We start from the raw sequence: 23,410 nt of genomic DNA on the forward strand, positions 1-23,410 counted from the left end.
GGGCGGCGCGCCCCGGCCCGGCCCCGCGGCCCCGACCCCGGCCCCGGGCGGCGGGGCGGAGCCCGGTCCGGGGACGCGGCTCCCGCGGCGGGGCGGCCTCGCCGCCCGCTCGGTCCCCGCCCCGGGCCGGGCGAGGGCTGCCTGCCGGAGCTCACCCCCCCCCGCACCCGCGGGGACCCGGCGCGCCCTCCGCGCCGCCCTCTCGGCCCCCGAGCGGAGCCTCGCACCTGCTCGCCACCCGGGGAGCAGCGCCCGGCGCCGGGGGTTCCCCCTTCCTCGGCAGGAGGGGTGCGTGGGGCGAGGGGAAGTCCCCGTCTGGGTCACGCTGCGGGAGGAGCCGGCGATCCCTTCCGTCGGGGCGGGGAAGGATGCCGAGGGCTCCGGTGGTCCCTTCCCTCCCCGCGTGCCCCCCCCCGCTGAAAATCGACCCCCACGCGCGCCTCCCCCCCCAGACGGGGCGTGTACAAAGCTCCCTCCCTCCCCCGGCGCTGGCAGCGCCTGGGGCTGCCGGGCGGGCCACGCTCAGGGGCCGCGAAAGGGCCGGCGGTGGCGGGGGGCGGAGAAGCTGGGGCGGCCGGAGGTGGCGGGGCCCACCCCGCCGCCAGCGCCCTCGGTGCCCGCTGCCCCCCTGCAGCCGCAGCGGTGGGGGATGTGGCACGTCGCGGTGCTGGCGGGGTGTAGCTCATTCCTGATGCCGCTGTTTGTCGCTGAGTTTTGAAGAGATTTATTGGCTGGCTCTCGCGAAGCCACGCTTGAGTAATCCGAGCTGCTGCGCGCCGTGGTGAAGCCCGGAGGGGGGGAACGTCACTCCCTCTGGCAGCGGAGCAACATTAGTCTTCCAGCCCTCTAACCATCACTACAGCGTCGGAAGCTGCCGGGTCACAGCCATTTGCTTTGGAAAATTGGCGATGTTTGGTGCTAGAGATCGATTACCCTTGTAATCTTCCCCCCCCACCTCCTCCTGCTTACCCCACCCCTCCCCGCCCCAGACAATAGCGTCCGAGCTCCTCCGGGAAAAAAATAGAAAAGAAAGCAAGGAAAGAAAGAAAGAAAAAGAAAGAAACTGGGGGATGGATCTGACTCCAGTAGGAAAAGCGTGTGTCTAGAAGTGGTGCTAATGGGAAGAGATTTCGAGCTCCAGAGGACGATGATTTGTCACAAAGGGTAGCTGGCTCGGTGCTTGGGGCTGGAGCCGTGTAGGAGATCCTTGGAGAAGTCATTGTGCACAGAAAACCGAAGACCCGTACAAACATGCCTGTTCGCAGAGGTCATGTGGCACCACAAAATACATTTTTGGGTACAATCATACGAAAATTTGAAGGGCAAAGTAAGTTCTCTCTTTCTATCTATTTTGCTACAGTAGTTTGATTCTGTTTGTGACTAAATGGACAGCAGCTCCAGACTATTTTAAGTTTGTAGCTTGTAAAGAAAACCCCAGAGGTAAGGAGGGGATCCCTGGCAGGAGTAACATTGTTTTTGATCTAGAGTACAGATTACCGACTTGAATTATTGGGCTGGGTTTTTTCCCCGTTTCAAGGAATAGTTTTTATCTTTGTCCGTGTCCATATTGTATAGCTATAGAAGTTATATCTCTTACCTTGTTCAGAACTGGTGACATGGCTCTGAAAGCAGAGTGTACGATCTTGCTGCCTGTGCAATGTCTAAAAAAATTAGCTAGATTTATTATTATTGTTGTTGTTATTGTTATTATTATTAATTAGCATTGTCTTTTCAAAATAAAGCAGAACAGTCAGACTTTGATTTAGAGGAAACAGATAATGTGCAAAGGAGTTATGAAAGGGAAAATACTCTCTTACCTTGTTGTCATGACTGCATGTTAATATAGCTGTCAAATATTTCTGCTTTGTTTATGCAAGCCTAAAATATCTATCAAACCAGTGCAAATGCATCCTCAGGGAGAGTCTGTGTGATCTTTTCCAATGCAGCAGTTTACTACCTGTCGAGGAGGCTGAAGCTCAAGTGTTTTTCCTGGCCGGAACTCTGGTTTATTGTTAACAGTAAGAAGGGACACTTGATGCTTAAAATGAATTTCGTTTAGAAACAGTAGTTTTGATATATGTACATTTATTTAAATATTTAGCATATTTTTAGGATCACTGTGGTGCAAACCCTTACAGCTAACTCCAGTTTATATACTTCATTGTACTTAAACCCATGTTACCAATTTGATATTTATATTATTTGAGAAAAAAACGAAGACGGTGTTTGTAGTCCTAATTTATCTAAATGCTAAGTCAGTGTTGCTACTCGAGTAAAGTTTTTGTGCAGTAAAGTGTATATATTTTGAAGAGAATAAAGCACTACCTACTAACTAGGCAAGTGATGGTGAAAATTCAGCATGATTGAAAGACAGTACAAAAAGCAAGAATGAAATCTATATTTTTCTCTCCAAATATTTAACTGTGTTCAAAGACAGAATATCTTTAAAATTTTCAAGACTTGTACTGCTAACTTGGTGCCATGTAAAAAGTCTTTTATAAAGCAAGGGACCTACTAGTGTGATTAAGTAAGCAGAAATTCATGTTATTAACAGTAAATGTATGAAAGCTGCACATTTATAATTAAATGGGAATAGCGTGTTATAGTGGTAAACAGAAACAAATGAAATAACAGTTGAAAACTTTTCAGCCTTTCTGTCAGGTGAGAGTTTGGGAAAGGATGATGGACTGAAGCACAGAACTTCATCAGGCTGTGCAAAATGTTTCCAACATCACAGTCTTTGGTTTTCATGTACCTTCATACTCCTTTTTTTTTTTACTAAGGAATATTTTCTTTTATAAACGTAACTTCTAAACAATCACAGAGGAAAAAAAATCTTTATGTTCTTTTCTAGATTGTTTTGTTAAAATACTGACTATAAACTTGCTATCATTCACCGCAATGAAAATCCCTACAGAGACTGAGATGGTTGGACCTTATCCCAGGAAGCCCTTCGCTTGAGTAGAGCCCCCGTCCCGAGGCCCCCTTCCCCCCAAAAGAAGCTACTAACTTTTCAAGGACTTTCCTGGCGCTATGGCTGACAGGATGGCGCTCATCACCTGAGTTTCAGTGAAGCTAAAAAAGACAAAATTTTGAAGTCAAAAGGAGTTTTGCAAAAGATTTGCATAATCTGGTTTTATTTCCTTAAAAGACAACTATCTCCATCTTTAATGTATTCTAAATTTATTGAAGTTTCTGTAAAAGCTATGGATCAAATTAGCTACATTAAATGACTGAAAATCTCTGCATTTCAGGCATCCCATTGAAAAGAAGGGTTGTTTAGCATCCATCCATGCAATCGACACTTTATGAAATGTTGAAAGAGTACTAAAAAATGCATCACTTTCTTTTATTGCAGATAAAAAATTCATCATTGCTAATGCCAGAGTGCAGAATTGTGCTATCATCTACTGCAATGATGGGTTCTGTGAAATGACCGGGTTCTCCAGGCCAGATGTCATGCAGAAACCTTGCACCTGTGATTTTCTTCATGGGCCAGAGACCAAAAGACATCACATTGCCCAAATTGCTCAAGCACTGCTGGGGTCAGAGGAGAGGAAAGTAGAAGTCACCTATTATCACAAAGATGGTAAAGTCTGTTTTTATTTTCAAGACCTTTTGTGTGTTTGGTTATCAGTTGATTGGTAGAAGAAGTGTGTATAATCTGCTGGCCAGACCTTTTGCTGGAGCAGTGTTGTAATTCCTCTGAAGTCCAGTGAAGTACACTTACGTATACCAGTAAGGGAATCTGCCCTGAAAGTAGTGGGTGTATAGAGTATACCACTGTACGCTGACTCTAACAGCTGAATGAAGCTAGCACTGTTTTGCAACTGTTGAACAAAAGTTCTCCTCTCAGTTGGTTTAAAGCAGATCTAAATCTCTGAAAGTAAACAGCCCTACAACGATGAGCAGATAACACAAGCATAGGGGGGACATCCTGTGAATGAATGTTAATTTTTATGAAGTGTTTCATTTCACAGGACATAGGAATGGTGTATCAGTTTCAGGGGGCTTAACTCTGCCTGCCTCACACAATTGGAATCATACCTTGATTTAAATGCAGTATTTTACTGGAAAAAGTACAACAAGGTTAAAAGTAGCAACAATTGGTCTATCATGAAGAAGGCATTAGCGTATAAAGAAAGGGACAAGTCTTTTTCAGAGATGAGATATTGTGAAGTTGGAGTACCTACAGCTGAACCACAGAAGTTGTCCCAGAATTATGTTGTCAGAGTAAAAATTTTGGGATGGCTAAACTACAAAGAGTTTCCCTGTTATTCAGTGAAGACTCAATATATACCTGTTAACACTATTGCTGATATAAGGAAGAATGGCTAAGTCTGCTATGCTGATGCTTTTTTCCTGTTAAGAGCATAAAATGAATAAACAACTGTATTTGCAGATTAAAAAATGCATATGCACGAAAAGTAATTATGATACATAATAGTTATATGTAGGGTTTGGGTTTTTTTTCCTAATTACCCAGGGTTATTTACAGAAACATCCGTCTTTCAAACAAATCCAAGTAATGGATAAGTGTGGCGTACCTTATTCTGTCTCTTGCTGTGTACACTCTTGGGAGAAGGAAAAGGAAATTCATATTCAAATGCTGAGCTTAAATTAGTTCTGGAGAAGTGCCAGTGTGTTGTTTGCATCAATTTTAGAATCACATGCAATGGATGCTCTCTCATTTAAAGTCACAGAGTTAAACCCTGTTCTCAATAATTCTGTTGTTATCTCGGAGAGACTTAAGTAATATTATTTTTAGCTTAGGCTGGTATAATTCAGATAGGACTCGGGCCAACCATTCTACCCACGCTACCAATATTTAAGCATATTCCTCTTAGCACATTCTCAGTAGAGTCCTTTATTCTTAGATCTGGTGCAGTGGTCTGGAGCAGATTTTGGTGAAGATTTGTTGTTGTAGCTGTGCCTTGAACATAGTTTTCTCAGGAGACCTGACACTGTGTCTCTTTTACACATCTAGCCTGGGTTTGTTTTAACTTGGCGTGTGTTAAAAATAATATTGCAAAAAGAGAATGTCATTGCTAACTTTCACAGCCACCAGCCTGGAGCAGTGTTTTGAGATCTGGTCATTTAAAAGTGCTTCAGTCTCCCAAGATATTAGGAGGGAGGGAAAGGCGCTTAACTAAAGTACTGCTTATCTGTCAATTACTGTAAATATGTATTTTTCTAAAATGCTGAATTCTGGCATCAGGTAACACACCATAATCTGTTTGAGGTGAACCAAAGTAAAACTGTCCATAAAAATTGGCATATCTTTTGTAAATAGTTTTGAATCTTGAAGCACATTATAAATGAGAGTTATGGATTATTCAGTGTAAACAATCTTATGCATAAGGGTTCTCAGTAACTTCACTTCTGTGAATAGTTTCTTTAAATTACTAGACGATATACTTGAAGGTTAAGGAATTTCAAAAGCTACAGACAACAGTTCTAGACAAATTTGAGTTGAATTCCTCAAAATTTTACTGGTCAAAATGTGAAAAGGACTTACCATATGCACTATATGCACTGCTAAATTTAAACAAATACAGGTGAATTGTTTTGAATTGTAAATATCATTTAAAATATCAAGTCACTGATTACAGGCAAAAATCGACAAAATACAGGATAGGTCTGACACTCAAATGCGTAAATGTCTGACAGCTTGATCATTTGTATATACAGACTTTTTTTTTCGTTCCACATAATGTTCAATTTCTTTACAAAATGTGACAAAAAGATCTGAAGTTTGTGTGGTATAATAAAATTGAGACTACCTCTATGGTGGATATAATAAACACCAGTAAACATATGCTATAGTTATTCTAAATTACTGAAAAGATATGCTTCACTTTTCATCTTCACTTCTTCACTTTTTCAAATTTGCAAATTTGTTTTTGCAATATATAGAGTATATATATATGCTATTTATAACATAGTCTGTATATTATAATATACAGAATGGTGATACCTAACAAGGCCTTCCTCCAGGTTCTGAAGCAAAATGAATTTAAAGAATTTTCTAAAAATCTGAGAGTTTAGTGCCTGATTAGTGGCTTATTTTGTACTGTGTGCTGTGAGTGAATATGAAAATATTTTAAGAGGTCAATACCAGCACAGTTAGAAATGTAACTTTCTCCATGTGAGTAACCCAGGTTACTCCAATGAACTACCCACTGCTTGAAAGTTTGATTTGACATTATATTTCATAGCCACCCATTGTATAATATTTAACATAATACTAAGCATACAGAGGAGGAAGACAGCTCATGAAGGTGTGGATCACTTGCGGTTCCACCAACAGGAGTTTCTGAAGACCGTATTACACAGTCCTGAATAAATGCCCAGTGAATTGCAAATAAAACCTTGTTCCACATCACACTATCATTTACTCTACATAAGCCACTGATTACATTAAAAATTATTTTAATATTTCAAAGTAAAGCAAATGTCAGTGGGATCATATATCCCCTCACTTATAAAGCTAATCTGTCATCAGAAGTCCACCAATGCAGATATCAGAAAGGGAATGACTCTATAACTAACGCTTTTTCTTTTTAGTTCTAAATACCACCTCGCATAGTTTTAAAATGTCACAGCTTTAAAGTTCAACTTAAAAGGAAATCCTTGCACTAGAAAAATGGTATTGCATACATACTGGGAATTAGGATTCTGATGTTCTCTACTGGTCTATAGTCCACTTTTCTAGATGAAAGAAAGTGCAAGTTTTTGAGTTCTAAACATCTTGATGATGCAAGACTGAATGCTGCTGTTTGTTCACTGCTTTAATCTTTAGGCCAGATCACACGCTTGAAGAAAAGGGGACAGAAGGATGGGAAAAAAATTGTAGCAGGTTGATTTTCAGAAAATGGCAGTTGCTTGAATCTGCACTGCCTTAAACACGGCAGAAAGAAGATACAATGGTCAAAGGAGAACGCAAATCCAATGTATCCTGGTTTTATAAACGTGTTACCTAGAGTGGGCATGTTTCTCTTTCCACTGTGCAGTGTGGGGAGAGTGCGGACGAGAGGGGGAGAATGCTTGTGATAGCGTTGTGTAATTGTGTAGATGGCATGGAGGTAGGATGCCAGCATTCCTTATACACCCAGCAGGCCCTGTCCCAACCACGCTGGTGACTGTCTTCACACAAGTTTTTAACGTTTGCAGCTAAAAGCCTTACTAGCTCCTCTTGCAGTGCTTGTATCAGAATAAGATTGTTAATATAGCCTACATTTGGTTTCAATTTCTCCTCACTCCTTTTTCCTTTTAGAAGGGTATTTACACAATCCAGGCAAAGTTCTAGTCCTCTGCCTGTTAGAGTAGTGCCATGGTAGGTGATTACATAGTTATCAAATGAATTAATTACTACTGAGAAAAATGGTTAATGGGAACAGATGGATGCCAAAACTAAGGGTCCAAGTTTATAGGTTCTCATCACACAGGAAGCTCCACAAAAGTCCCTGGATGTACTCATGGGATTAAAGACTCAGTAAATTTCTTTTTTAATGTAAACATCCCTTTTTAAAAAGAACAATAGATAAATACAGCCAAATCATAAGAACTATTATTTTGAAACAGATTTTTTTTAAAGTCTTGCCCATTAGGCATTAACATCTGCTTAATTCAAAAATTATATTCTGATATCAAAGTAGCAGTATAGTATATTCCTCACTATCTCACAACTTCATTTTCACAAATCATATAGCTATATGATCTATATTATAGTTGAAGGTAAGATATTGTTTATACAGAATATCAATTCTTATTTTAATAAAGTTATTTGTGGTGAAAATGTTTGACAGCTCTTCCTTTGAGGACTCCATTTTGCAGTTTAAGTCATTATTGCATAAATCATTCTTGACAGCTGTAAAATATTGCTTGAGGTGGTAAAGCTGTAAAGCTTTTGACATAAAAAGTAAAATTATTTTGGGATTGAGAATGGATATATGATAATCAGAAAGGATTGTATCACACTAGATACTTTTTTACTTCTTGCTCTGTGCTTTGTGGACAACAGTGGGCTATATCTAAGGTTACAGAGTATACCTGTTAAGGGGAGGTAAGGAGATCATTTAAGCTTATGCTATACACATCAGATATTCTAGGGATAAGCACTACAGAAGAGTATAGGTTTGAGCAAAGATAAGATTAAGCAATTATTTGCAGAGTGTTTACAAACCTCACAAATTACTTGCCACTTACCCAGTTTGAGAAATGTAATTTGCTACATTTGACTGCAAATCAAACATATTTGTATTTTCAAAACGCATTAAGATTTAAAACTAATATTTTTAAGGCTCTTTTTTGGGGATAAGCTCTTTTTTGGGGATAAGAAAATAAAATAGCGTGTAAACATACTGACAAAATAAAGTGAAAATGGTATTAAGTGTTCTAAAATAGAAAGATCAGGACTTCATTTAGAAGGTCATTATCTAGACTTCAGCTATCATAGGCGTTTTATCACCTCTTTGTGTTCTATAAATGCTGTGAACATACCAATCAATTAAAAATACAACTGAAAAGAAAGACCCTTGCATGTGTGTCGAGTCCCTTTAGACTAGCTTTAACATGAGGGTCAGCAAGTGCAGTTTTGACTGTAGATTCAATGCCTTAACCAGAGCTAATGAGAAACGTCAATGAATCAAGTCACTGTCTAATACCCTGCTGCTGTAGGAGTTCTTGGTTTAAGAAATACTATCTGACTGCATTTTGATAAAGTAAGTGTTAACCCCAACAAAAAGCTGTCCAAAAAGCCTGTCTTAATGCAACTTTTTTCCAAACATCCTTAAAAAGAAAAACTTGGATCAAATCCAGAATGTTACTGAAGGTGTTGAACCACTGGAAATGGATGACTTTTTCTTACGTCTGTAGTGTAATGTTTCTACCTTAGGTTTTAATACTTGTTCTAAGAGGCAAGACTGCCCCTTGTCCCAGTCAGTATTGCTGTTTTTGCAACACGGAGCACCATCAGCAGCAAGCTGATACCTCTATGATCAGAATATCTCCTTTGCTCATCCCCATTCAGTTATGGTTCCTGTGCCTGCCCAGAGCTATGGGTCACTTCTTATTCACATTTCACCTGGGATACCTAATGATTATGATAAAGCAGCTGTCAGATATACTAAGTAGGTTTATTTATGGGCCAATTTCAACCATATTTTTCAATTCCTTGGCTTTCCAGTATATTCCTTGGCTTTTTCTTCTCAGGTTAAGATGAATTCATTTTCAATAAGAAGGGGTCTTTTATAGAAGATCATTTTTTCCCATTCATGTATTCCTGCTAATGAGAGACAGTATCTGAATTAAAAGGAAGAAAAATTAAATTGCGTTTAAAATTGTTCTCTTTGTCAGCGTTTAGGGTCAGGAAGGTATGATTAGAAATATCTAATTTTAACAAATAATGAAGAATACAACTGCTATTATTATAGCTACTGCATCTTTAACAGAAAAAAAAATCTTACTCAGTTTGGAAAAATCCCTTCTGACAGTTTTAAGTTCCTTCATGGCACAAATAAAAAATCTGGAGGCTAGTGGATCAGGAGGAGTCTTTCATTTCAGTACAGTGTCCAGGGGGAACTCTTCTGCCACTGGACTTCCATAGTGCAGTTTTACAGCAGGATTCAGAAAGTCACAGGGTCAACTTACATTAATCAAGGGACCCCAATTTCCCTTGCTTGAGCTACAAAGAATCAATGATTGCTGACTTTCAAAAAGAGAGTCCCACAGTGGTAAGAAAGGTGTCACATTCTGGAGTCAAATGGCACTAGGAGGTTACAATATGATACACATACTCAAAATTAAAGTTTTTCTAAGCTGTTTAGAATGATAATATCCTATGGAGAAGAGTTTCATCTTTTAATTAGGCATTGCCTGGCAAAGTTTTTTATCTGCTTTGAATATGTTCCTTTCAGTTTTAGTGAAAGCTATTTTGGTTTTGGATTTTGAGACAAAAAGAACAGAAGCTGTTAGTCTATTTTTTGATGTGGTTTCACATGATTTTATTGTGTCCTCTTTCCATCTTCAGTGTGCATCCTTTTTAACGTTACATTCTGATAAGGGAGTCTTTCCATACTCCTAATTTGCATTATTGATTGGTTCTTTCTCTTCGCCGCTGAATTGGCCCATATATCAAAAAAAGATGCAGAGAGCAAATCAGACTTCATATCTTGCAATAGACATGGGGGAAGAGCAACTGCTTTTCTAATAGCAGCCTTCTGCTTATTTGGTATTATACAAACGTCAGAACATCATGCTTCGAATAGTACCAATGTTGACATTGGTGCTGTTCTCTCTGGTTTCAAGCAATGGAAAGAGAATAGTAGTGTGGATTAGATTTTATGTTAGTGGTTTCAAGTCCAGTTTTAAAGTGTTCCCTACATATTTGACTTGGTGTATGACTCAGTCTGTGTGGTAGACAGTCCATATTCTTCCCAGATTCCCAGCTAAGTATGGAAAAAGCTTAATGAAGCAGTACAGGATTCAGAGTAGTAAGACCAAGCTGACTATGGAAATTGCTAACTCACTCTGGAAACTGCATATCTCAAAAGCAATCAGAAATGTAGCTGTGAACCTAGATCTAGGCAGAGCAGATGCATGACAATGACAGTGGGGTAATGTGGCTCTATAGTTACAGCTGATTTCACAAAGTCTACATCTCTGAAAGTTCACATCTCTGAGGTGAGAAGTATTGGTGTTATAATTTTGTATAGCTTGAACTTTTTAGTCTAGTATACTGTTTCTGTTTTAAAGGAAATAACATACATATTTGAATTATTTCTTAGAAATTAAATTAAAATTTCATTTGGAAAGCAGAATTACAGCCATAACTAGTCACAAAATGCTTTTGACCTCCAGCATTTCCATAGATACCCCATTTTAAGCTCCCTCACAAACTTTCTGGTACAATATAGCCTTTTTGTTTCTATTTTTCTTAATTCTTTAATTCTGTAGTTGTAGTGAAATCTCATCAGTAAAGATCACCACAAAGGATACAAAAATTCAATCTGAAAAAAAGTCAAAACAAACAGTATAAAAGGGAGGTCCTGTTGTCTTTTTCCATTTCATTAACCAGACTCTAGTTATAGATCTCATTATATGTAGTTTTGATAATGCCCTCCATTATAGTACTGAAGTGTTATCCAAAAAAAAATATATTCCAGCTTCATTGTTAACAAAGAGCCATCATATCATCAAAACCTAAAGATGGTGTTTAAATGTCAACATTATTAACTATTTCATTGCTGATAGTTGAGTGGGAATGACCAGAAGAAAGCTTAGGCCAGAAATCACAGCTGCCTTCAGTACTTCCCTGCCTGCTGAAATTTCTTGCTCTCCTGTCCTTGTTCCTCCATAGTACCATAGTCAATAAAAATCCTTTCTTTTACATTTTGCCATGACCTCATTTAAATCCCTGATTTGCCACATGAGCCTGCAGTGGAAACCAGAAAGTCTTGCCTAAATGGTCAGTTCAGTTCAGAGAAACGCAATAAGAGTTTACTTCAAATACTGGAAAATTAGGATTTATCACAATACCCAAATACACTGATCCTTGACAGTATCAGCTTATGAAATGTTGGCCTCTTTGGAGCAAATGCATGGGACTATACAGTAACTGATTGTTTCTGCTCCTAGAGCAGAAAGGCCTGAGAGCAAGGTATCAATACCTGCAGATACAGGATTTGACTTGTGCACCCACAGCTTTCACAGAATTAAACAGCAAAGTTTAATTTTTGCAACACTAAAAATCCCAGTCTTTAGGTATTAGAGCACTGCTGGTAGAGATGTATTATGCCATTGCTAACTAGTATTAGCTGGATCTGAGCTGCTACATACAAAGACAACAAGGTATGAAAGAAGCATGCAAAACACAGACAAAACCTTCCTCCATTTTAATCCACAGGGTAGAGAGGCCAAGATGACTTCAGAGCAAGGATAGATATATATTAGGTTTTTTGCCTTTGTCTTATACCTAGGCTGCTTGAAAAGCAGTTAATCATCATGTAAATATGTTTCATCACTAACACACATGTTCTAAAGCACTTATTCCCAGCTGTTCTCAGGCTTTGGAGTCTGTGCCCTTTTGAGATTATTTATTTCTTAGAGCATTCTCTGCTGATTTTCATTCAAATCAATGCAAGTGTATCTCTGAAAATAGCTTGCAAATTTCCTCCTTTCAAAACTCATTTGTGCCAATCTGCTTTACTCCTTCCTCTCTGGAAAAAATGCCAGATAATCTCATTAGTATTTTGCATGTTTATGGCTGTTGTACAAGAAAGCATTTCTTTTTATACTTTCAAAAGAACATGAAACTCAGTAGTCCATAAATCCTATTGTCATGGTATTTAATGTAAAATACTGTTGCAGTTCTGTCTACTTGCTTGAAAAATGGCTTTCAGTTCACAAATGGGAAAGAAAGAAAGAAAACCTAAAGTCCATGTCATTTTAAATAATGATAATAAAAGAAAGGAAAATGTGTTCCTTTTTTCCCATCATAAGTGCCCAGCATTATTTTTGCATGATAAAATATACCAGGAATCAATTTAACACCAAAGTCCATCCAACAGAAATGACACCACTTCCCAAAAGGACTATTCCTGGAGTCATGGACAACATACCATATTACGTGAGAGAATAACAGCCTTGAATTACAAAAACAGGTAACTATAAATCAATATTTGAGCCTTCTCTGTGGATAATGGAGTGGCTTATTAACTGGTGTGAAAGACAACCTATATATAATGTCAATCCTGAGCCAGTCAGGTCCGTGCTGGTCCACAGTTCAGAGCATCCTTAGTGCTTCTGTAAGTTATACTGATTGCTTATGGCAACAAGAATATGAGGTGGCACAGAAGCGGCTTTAGTGTTTTACCTACGGAGTTTCAAAGAAAAGTTTTGTAGAGGGATAAAGCAGAGTTTGAGTACTGTATGTGGGTGACCACACACTTGTATGAAGACATTGTTTCTCTTTATCCTAAAACTTGCAAATCCCTTCTCTCATGTTAGGAGTAGAACTGCAGTCTAAGGACCTGCTCCCAGATGCTTAAAAAGTTAATTCAAACCTACTAACTGCTACTGCAGCTACAAGCAGAGTTAGTGTCTGATATGTGTGATGTTTGTAGATCAGGCGCCAGTGCGGGTGGCATCCCCCTTCTCTGGTTACTGTTTATTTAAAGCGGGGAAAAGAGAAAGGAATAACATGGTCCACAGACAACTCTTCTTCCTAGCTGACAGGTATGCAATTCTTTTTTATAAAAACAACTACACAAACAAAGAATATTACAGCTGAAGGAGCCTTTCAATAGACCATGCAGGTCTATTTACATTCATTTCTGGTTGTCTTTTGACCTCATTTATAAAAAAAACAGATCCTGCAGAAGCAGAATTGCCAGTAGCGTCAGTGTCTCTGCAGAACTCGACATAATTATTAGCCAGATAAATACATTCTGTGTGGCTGCTTGTATTTCAAACATGATTTCTCTCACATTTGAATATGCAAGAGCATTTGTCCCTGCTTCATGGGAACTGAGTGAATTGATTCCCTTTTAAGTAATATTTTGGTCTTAATCCCTTTTCCTTTCACCTTGGGATCATTTTCCTGTAAATAAAAAAAGTCGTGAATAAAGCACTTTATTTCCACTTTCTGAGGAATTTAAGAAAATATATCAACTAGTTTTTGAAATGATGGAGAAACAATTCTACGTTTTTGACCTTGATTGTTACCTGGAAAGTAGATTATCCAAAATTTTTTGCCCCTTAGGAGCCACAGGCACTAAAATATCAGGCATAACTAAAGTATCATGGTTTTGAAGATCACACTGAGGTTCAATTACTCCAAGGGAAATGACTGACCTGAACTTTTACATGTAAAAGCAAATTTAGGACCAAATTTTCAATTATATATATTGTGCCATATATATATATATTATAAAAGGGCATTTCTCCCTCTCAAGAGGTTGAACAACCACTTTGAGGAGCTGCCCAAATTACCTCCTACCCCATTGTACAATCATAGAGTACAAACTGATATGGTATAGTTCACAACAGTTTTACTAATAAAGCATTATTCTTACTAAATACATTCAATCACAGGAATTCTGAACTGAACAACAAATAAAAGTGACTCCTAATGAGCTGGTGGACTAATGAGTGAGTCTCTTACCTTGAAAGACAGATGATTCTTGAAAAGCTCACAGTTCCAAACCATCACTCTCTACTATTTTTGCACTATCCTCTTCTCTTTTCTAAGACGGTACACCAAGGCTGCATTGTAACATTTCCCTGTATAGACAAGAGCATTGTATATATGTAAATAAATGCCACAACAAACCCCAATCCCAACATGGTCAAGTTCAAGAAATGGATAACCCAGTGAGAATATGAAATGATATTTAACAGGGAACAGTTCTGTAAAACAATCTTTAATAGGAATGGCACTGAATAGGAATTATTCTTAAATGAGTATCTCAGACCACAGGCCAGGTTCGAGACACCTTAGGATGATGCAGTTGTGTACATGTCTCTGTCCTGACTGTAATAAAGGACAATTTCTGGAGAAACAACATCTTCTGTTAGAGAGAATACACACTGTCGTGATCCTCAAGTGCTACAATGGGGTTAGAGACAGATGGGGTTATTCTGAACGGCAAAAGGGGCCAAACAGTTTCCTTCTCTTGCCACAGGGTTAAAGAATGCAAAGGTGGAATCAAGTCCTGTTCATCTTTTTCCCGTGTAAGCCCTGTATCAAGTTCAACCCTCAGGGTTTCCAAATTTGATACAGAAAATAGAACTGCCAAATAAATGACAAAGAAAAAAATACAGGAGGCATGGTTACGAAAGTTCAGTGGCTGCTAAGCTCACACTTTTTCCAAACAGAAAAAACTTATCATTTGCAAGTCTCACATTGGACTTTGTTGTGATAGTTGTAGCACTTATTCAGGAGAACCATGAATCAGTCTTACAGAGCCTATGAATCATTCTTAAACCACATCGATATTTTAAAAGAAAGCAAAACTGTATCTTATCTAAGCGTTATTTCTTTAACTGGTGCTGCATATATCATATAATGAACAAAGCTTTATTTCCTCCCCAAAACAAAAAACTCCCACTCTCCAAATATTCCAATAACTGAAATTTCATCAGACTCTAGTTTGATTCATCTTTGTCTGTCCTCCATGATCCTTAATACTTGTGAGGGTTACATAAACTTACCAATGGGAAAATGGACATTTCTGCAGGATATAGTACATCTGTTCAGATTCAACTAGCTCATCTCTAAACTTGATATATTAACCAGGGATGTTCTCATAACATAGTTTAGATTGTAACTTTTTCCTCTCTTGGATTTCACCCTTTGTTTGTATCTTGTTTTTTAGAAACTGGCACAATCTGTATAACAAGTAATGCTTTGTTTCACATGGGAATCTTTAAATAGCAATCACTCAGCCGTGTTTGCTTTTGGAAAGCATTCTGTTAGCATGGTGCATATTCTAACTAATATATAACATTTTACCATTCCAGTATAGCAAAGAAATCCTTTTGTTAGACTGGTCTTTTATAGCCATCATATTTTCATTGATGGAAGAAGAATTTAGGTTAGGAGGTTGTCCAGTCCAGCCTTCTGCTGAAAATGGGAGCAACACAGAATTCAGACTAGGTTGCTTAGGGCTTAGTCCAGTTGGGTGCCAGGATGGAGACCACACAGCCTCTCTGGGCAACCTGTTCCAGTGCTCAGTTACCCTCATACTGAAACTGGTTTCTCCTTATACCATGTCAGGACCTCCCCCATTTTAGTTTAAAGCATGGTCTATTATTCTCCTGCCATGCACCTCAGTAAGGAACCTGCCTCCATCTCCTGGTAATTTCCTCATAGCTACTGAAAAGCTGTTATTACATCCCTCAAAGCTGTCTCTTCTCTAGGCTCCTGGCCAAGGCCAGTTTCCTCAACCTCTCCTCTTATGTGCTCTAGGTCCATATCCATCTTGGTAGCCTCTGCTGGCCTCACTCAAGTTTATCAACATCTCTCTTGTACTAGGGGTCCAAAGCTGGATGCACTATTCCAAGTGTGACCTAATGAGCACTGAGGAAAGGGGAAGTATCACTTTCCTCAATCTACTGGCTACGTTCCTGATGATACAACCCAGTATGCTTTATCCTGGACACAGTTGGACTCGAATTTCTCAAGAGATCCCTGACTCAATCCTCTTCCACTACCTTGAACCCTGTCTCAAGATTCAAATGTCTCCCAGAATGAGGCAGTGAATGTATAGAGTACCTTAGCTTTATCTGCATCTACTGTCACTAAATCACCCTCCTCGATCAGCAGCAGGCTCGCATTATACTTGTTTATTCTTTTACTGCTAACATAACTAGCAACAGAAGCTCTTCTTGTTGCCATTGATAACCCTAGAGTTTCAAGTCTAGCTCAGATTTTCCTTTCCTAAGACCATTCCAGCATGCCTGGACACTGTTTCTGCTGTATTCCTCCTTTGTAGCCTGCCCCTTGCTTCCACCTGCTTTATATGTCTCTTTTTTTTTTTTTTTTTTTTTTTTGTACTGGAGCTCAGTCATGCGTTCCCTGCTGAGCCAGCTGGTATTCTGATACATCTACTCATTTTTCTGAGTATTTGGATGGACTGCTATTGTGCTTGAGGGAGGGTGTTTGAGCTATACCCTCTGGAAAGTTTGAAGAACTAATGAGTTAGTTACCATATTTTTTTCTTTTTTTTTTTTTCCTTAATTCAGTAGCCCATATGTAAGTACTTTACACATCTTTTATGCTAATTGGCATTCTGTACTACTTTTATGGATTCCTCTTACTTGAATGTTCAATATTGTGTCAAGTTTTATACATGAAATTTTACGTAACTTAGGTACATGCATTAGGAAATCCTGTTTACATTGTACATTAAAGATGGTTGAAATTGCAACCTAGATGCTGTTTGCCAGAAGATCTTTTCCAATGTCATTACTAATGTGCTACATGGTATAAATTCCATGTTGCTACCCATTTTATTATGAGGAGCTACATGCTCAGTGTTTTGCTGTATTGGAGGCCAATCTGCCTGGCCTGTAGGCATCTGCCCAGTTTTCTTTGGGAGATTTTTTATACAAATATGTGTTTGAGTTAAGAAGAAAACAGACATGCTAATGCATATTTTGCCATGGATTACAGTCATCTGAACAGCTTAATGCTAAAGATAATCACAACGGAGGTCTTCTTGTAAGTTTTAGAAGCAGCTAATCAATTATTTTATACTGGAAGATAAATGCAACTGCCACTGGCAAATAAATGCAACTGCCACTAGTTAACTAGAGCATCCCTGGCACACATTATTCAGCACTTCATTCCCATCATTAAAGATGTGCAGAAAACAGCTCTTCTAAGAGACAAATATTTTTCACATTGTGTGGAATTCTTGTAGTGGCTTTCAGTAGTGAGGTAACCTCACTGAAACGCTATCTGATCTCAGAAGAAAAAAAATGTTGCTAACATTTCCTTATATAGGTCATGGCAAAAGATAGCACTTTCTTCTCCATTTCTCTTCTGCCACTTTGTATTTCATATTTTCTTCAAGAAATGATAGATACAGTGATTTGTGCTATGCTCTTTCTTCCAGATTAGTGACTAGGGGAGATAGAAACCTGCTGTTTCCATCAAGGGTTAATACTGCCCTTTTCCTTTAGGCCAATGCCAACCACGCTTCCCCTACCCAGTCAAACAACACAATCAAGATCGCAGTGTGCTAACTACCTCCTGACAGGAGCTCAGCACATCTGGCTGCCAGCTTTGATGGCACTCAGCACCCTGCTGGAGCTGGCCCCTAACACATGTTGCATAATGTGTCAGCAGCAGAGCATGGGGAATCCTGCAGCTTTTGTGGTACTGCAGTGATGTCATATCCATGGTTTTAAGCAGTGCCACTTCAAATAGCCATCACTTAGGGATGTGATTCCATCTGAGGATATTAAAAGAGATAACTGGGGCATGATCTCACTGGTTTAAGTCACCCCAGTTGGGTGGCCTGACAGCCTATTCAGATCTGTTACCCATTCCGTGTTTTCTTCCAGTTCTTCGTATATATACACAGACTGTTAAACAAACACAATGTGACAATTAAAGAATATTTAATGAATATTATTAATGTCTGACTAATTATTAATCAACTGCTGTTTGAAGGTATTGATAAGCTTCATTAAATATACTTCCACTAACTAAAACAGCACTGATGATATTTTTAATTTTATTATTAAAATAATTTTTCTCCCTACTGCTTGCGTATTTGACACTTACAAATCTGGTTTTTTCATGCTGGATTTTATTTTTAATCATCCTAATGTGATGTTAAAAAGTTCATCGATAAAGCCTGCTTTACTGACCGTCTAAAAGAAACTGTCTTTTACTCTCTTCCCATGTGACAGATAAAAGTATCTTGGGGGTGTATCACAGCAGTTCCTGCCGTTATATTACCAGTGCTGGTTGCCCCTACAATCAATTAATTTGATGATGCAGAAGAGAACATATCTAGCATATGCATTGCAATATAGTATTATGTAAGGATTTCTGATTTGGTCTTTGTTTTTAATTTAATTGTGCTTTTTATTTCAACTCAGATGGAAAGCCATTCCTACTTCTACAGTAGTCAATGAGAGATTCACACGTTGACAGTATACTTGCAATCATTTCCGCATGTAACAGATATAGTGTAGTATTCAGGGTAGCTACTTGTATGTGCTTCATTTCTGCATAGGGTTAATTTCGTGTGCATAGTACTGTGACATATGTCTTATTTTTAATTTAATGGTATGAGAATATACAAATCACTTCTCATTCTCAGACTGGACCAAATTGTCATTGTCAGATCGCCCGTTAACAGCTGATTGCAAATGTTGACTTGTTTTTGTCAAGGAGAACAGTTAAAGATACTTAGTCCTACAAGGCTCGTGTAAAGTCAGAATGTGACCAAGAGCCAGAAGGATGGCTTTTCTAAGCTTTGTTTCTGATACTGTGCTTTGCAGAGGAATACAGTTATCTTTACAAATAGGTATTACAAAACAACTTAGCCTTATGACTAACATAATTTCAGAAATGGTGTTTACTTCCCAGTTATTTATGGTCTTTATCCAAAACAAAAGAAATGTAAACCCAAGCTCCCAACCCAAATAAGTTTCATTTCTAAGAAGGTTTTTGCATAACTGAAAAGCTTCTGTGTTTTTAATTTGGATTTGAAATGCTTGAAAATATGTGATAGTTACATATTTGATATTTAGATATTTGGTAAAGTCTTTACGAGTATATGGTTTTTTGAGACCTTGTTGAACAGATCGCCCTTCTAATGATCAGTAAGTCATTCTTTTTTAGATACACAATATATTATAATGTACATTTTGCAAGCAATTATGAGAGCAAAATAACTTAGAGGGATTTTAAAACTGAAGTAATTTCTTACTAACTACAGCCTTAATCTGTAGGGTTATGGCATTTTTATTATTCTTTGAAATTACCATTTTCTCCCTGGAACCCAAGATAATAAAAGGGAATATCATAGGAAATTTTAGAGATCAGGGCAGTGAGTTCAACCATGGAACTGCCCAGGTCTATTGGCTGGGAAAAAGAAGTGTATTGTTTTAAAGTGGTAATGCTAAATATAAACCTTTTTTGAGTACAGGATTGACAATTCCATTAAGCCTACCTAATCAGCCTTTCTGAAGCGCAGCAAAAAGGGTAAGCAAAATGTCTGGCTAAAGGCTACTGTGCATCACCCCAAATTGCTTTTTCCAAGGCCTGCAATGGTAAATTCAGCTTTCCTTTCAATATTTTAGGCAGTATAGAGGCCTTCATGTATACCTGTGTTGGAGGTTGATAGTGTCTTACATTTTATGGGAATAAAATACCAGAGCTGTGATGCTGAACCCAGATCAGCGGTCAAAGTTAACATGCTATCTCTTAGATATTATCTGCAAAGGAAACGTTCCAAAAGGGATTAGAGAATTATAAAGAAAGTTCATTATTACCTGCTATGGACATATCACCTGTATATTGTAGAAGAAAAAATTACTAAAGAAAAATAAACAGAAAAAAATAAAGCCAGAAGGTTTTTGAGTCTCTCCTCTTCTGCTGTGCTACCAATACTTTGAGCAAATTGACAATGTCCTTATGCAACAGCAGCGTACAAAGGAAAAATTTAATAGGATTGAATCAAGTTGAAATCTGTTTTAGTTGTGCAGAGTGTATCAGCCTTCAATCAGTGGTGGTCAAATCAATTCTATTTTGAGAAATGTTAGGATCTTGGGGCTACAGTCTTAGAGTAATTGAGAAGTTTATGTGTTTAAGCAAGTGGAAGAAAAACATGCAAAAACCTGCCAGAGAAGTTCCTAGTTAGCTCCATGCATAAAGCTCATTTCACTTTTAATTTTACTACAGCTTTCAGTGGGGAGAGGAGGGGAAATGTGGATTCTCAAGCATACATAGAATTACATTTTTTCTTCTGTTGAAATTCTCTTTCAACTCAACATAAGTAAAGCAGCTGTTATGGTCATATGCTGAACATGAATCAGCTGAGCATACCTGGCAAGTAGCTGTTTACTCAATTCTGTAGTTTGCTAGTTAGCAGGAATCATGCTGCCTTTCTTTACAAAGGTGCCCACAATTTTAACTCTATATTTTTTTTCTAATTATGAGATATGTTCACTTTTCCTTCAGGCCAGGCATTACAATGCATGGCCAGATTTTCAAGAAAAGTATGCTGAATTAGAATACTCAGCTCTTTGTTCTGTGAGGATTTTGATTTTGATTGTTTATGGGGTATGAAAATAATGGCCTGCATTCTGTGCCTAAATGAGAGCTGATCTTTTCTGAAAATCTAGCCTGAGCTGCAAATTTAGGGAAGTTATAAATCTGATTTGCTGCGTAGGTCACTGTTGTTTTTCTCTTTATTATATCATAGAGGATCTATCTTCTGCAATTTTAAAACTCAGTAATAATATACTGCATCCAGTATACAAATGATAATATAGAAATAAATGTAGTATTAATGCTGTCTTTTTCATTGCTGCTACTTATGCTTATTTTTATGCTTATTTATGCTTATGCACATCTTTTTCATGTTACCTCTAAAATAAATATCATAAGTATGGTAAAACACAGAAGGGACAAACTACAAATTCACTACTACTCTACAAATTATTTCTTCAGAGCAACTGGCAATATCCAGCAGTGAATACTCATTGGTTTTGGTACCAATGTAGACTTTTAGCTTTAATACGGTTTATGGGAAATACAGTAAATAGCTTCAGATATATTTACTATGCTGGTTGTAATTACTCATAATTATATAATTATAATTAAATTGGATGCCTAACACTATTTATCAAACAAGGATATAGTCAATATTACCATATGAAATTGGCTTGGCTCTGTATTAAATTAAAGTGCAAAAGTCAAAGAGAAAGCTTGATGTAGCACTTGAGTTGGAGCCCTGTTCAGACTTCAAGAGTGAGCAACCTCTGGAGAAGCTGTATATTACAGACCATTCCAAAAGGAAAGAAAGCAAATATAAGCACTGTAAGAAATATGTAAGCACAATAAGAAAGCATGTGCATAAATGACTGTATGAGACTGCATGAAATATTTTAGTCCTTGGCAGAACTGTGGGATAGCAACAACAGAAATATTTCCTTTCAGGCTCCACCCTACTAACTTTTCATGTCATGTTTCAACTGAGTCATTTCTGCAAATGCTGAATTTCTCTGTACCCAGATTTAAAATAGCTGAATTGAAAAGCAGGAAGACTGGCTTGGACATTTTTACTCTACCGTGAGAAATTTAGATCTGAGGTCTGTTGGAAATTCAAATACATAACATCTTCAAAATTAAACTTTCAGGGCTGGTTTGGGCTTGTGCCAGTAAACAGCATCTTCATTACAATGATTATTCCAAACATACAGGGCTTATAACCTACTTACAAAATAGCACAAAGCAGGCAGAAAGCACGCAAAAGGGCCACACAAGCAAATCTTGGATGGCATGTATCCACCAGGTGGGAAGAGAGCGTGAACAGGGAACACAGACCTTACAGTAAAATTAACACATTGATTCCCTGGGAATTGTTGCAAATGCCATAATTCAGGTAGCAGCTGGTTTTGTCTTTTATCTAGGCTTACAAGAAGAGTAGGAAGGTGAGCTAACACCCCTTTCCCTCATCTACCTCAACTGAAACAAGCACACACTAGGCAGCGCAGAGGACTGAAAGTCAGGACTCCCTCTTGGAAGTGTTTGTTTTTCTTTCTCTTGAACCTTGATAAAAGCATGGTTAATTATAGGATAGCAAAATGTCAGATTAATGATTTTTTCTGTAGCAGACTAAGGATATAAAATGTAAAGCAGTGTGGTGAGAAGCTGTATGTAGATTATTTGAATGCTAGGTTTTCTTGATGTGCTTTTGTTTCACTATATTTAATCTGTTTTCTAAAGTAATCAATTAGAAAGAAAATGAGATTAAAATAACTGGAGAGAAATGACCCAGGACTTTTTGATGCTACCTAATTAGATATTTCTGAAGGTCTGATTTATGACACGTGCAGTGCAGAGATACTGTAATTTGGGCCAGAGCTCTTATTTACTCAGTTTGTTAACTACACTGTACTAGCTTGCCAGGTCTGTACAGTTTTTGTTGAATGCTCAGGCATCTCTTTCTGCATGAAAAGATCACATAACAATAACAAACACTGCTGCAGGAAGCCAGGGAGCTGTGCAGAAGGGTCTCTGTGGACAAGCATCCTCTCCCAGTCGTAAGAAGTAATCACCAAACAAAGTCCAAGGATCTCTAGGGCCAAGAATGAAAGGCAGGGTAGTGAGTAATGCCTGAAAACTCAGTTCAATTCTGAGGACAGTTCTCGGTCTTCTCTATTCTACTGCTTCTTCTTCTTCATCATGAGCAGGACACCATTCATCATCTTTGGTACAGGGTAGGGACTTCCAGGAGAGGCTAAAGCGAGGTGAGCTGGAGAGCGTCCTAACAGCTGGTTTGGGAATCAGCTGTAAATTTCACAGCTGCTTTTTGTGAACCAGCCTAAACTACTTTGAGTGGTGCCCCTGGCTGTGCAGCTGTATCCACAGCACACAGGTGCTAATATGACCCAGACCCCAGCACGGATTCATACATGTAGATATGAATGTGAAGGACTGTATCTGAGTTAATGCAGCTGGCAGTAAATTTAACTCCTAAGCACTCACCTTACTATTTAGAAAATTAAAGTTCCAGCGTGTGGCAATGGAAAGAGAAACTTGCAGCAGCCTGGGCCCAAGAAAACTCAGAGATTTCAAGAGTCATAAACCCAGTGTTAAGCCTCGCGTCCTCTGAAGCTAGAAGATGGTCAGAGCCTCACACTGCTCCTAAGAGCAGAAGCA

The 23,410-nt window shown here is 38.5% G+C and overlaps 1 protein-coding gene across 1 annotated transcript in view; it reads left to right on the forward strand.

Annotated features, from left to right (window-relative positions):
• The first annotated feature begins 1,251 nt into the window (after positions 1 to 1,251).
• Positions 1,252 to 23,410, forward strand: part of KCNH7 (potassium voltage-gated channel subfamily H member 7) — a 237,920-nt gene continuing 215,761 nt past the window's right edge. Inside the window, exons 1-2 of the mRNA XM_075511509.1 lie at positions 1,252 to 1,327; positions 3,359 to 3,589. Of these exons, the coding sequence (XP_075367624.1) occupies positions 1,252 to 1,327; positions 3,359 to 3,589 (307 nt within the window). The remainder of the gene's footprint in view (positions 1,328 to 3,358; positions 3,590 to 23,410) is intronic.

The sequence above is a fragment of the Mycteria americana genome, chromosome 9 (assembly GCF_035582795.1).
Source record: "Mycteria americana isolate JAX WOST 10 ecotype Jacksonville Zoo and Gardens chromosome 9, USCA_MyAme_1.0, whole genome shotgun sequence".
Classification (NCBI taxonomy): domain Eukaryota; kingdom Metazoa; phylum Chordata; class Aves; order Ciconiiformes; family Ciconiidae; genus Mycteria; species Mycteria americana.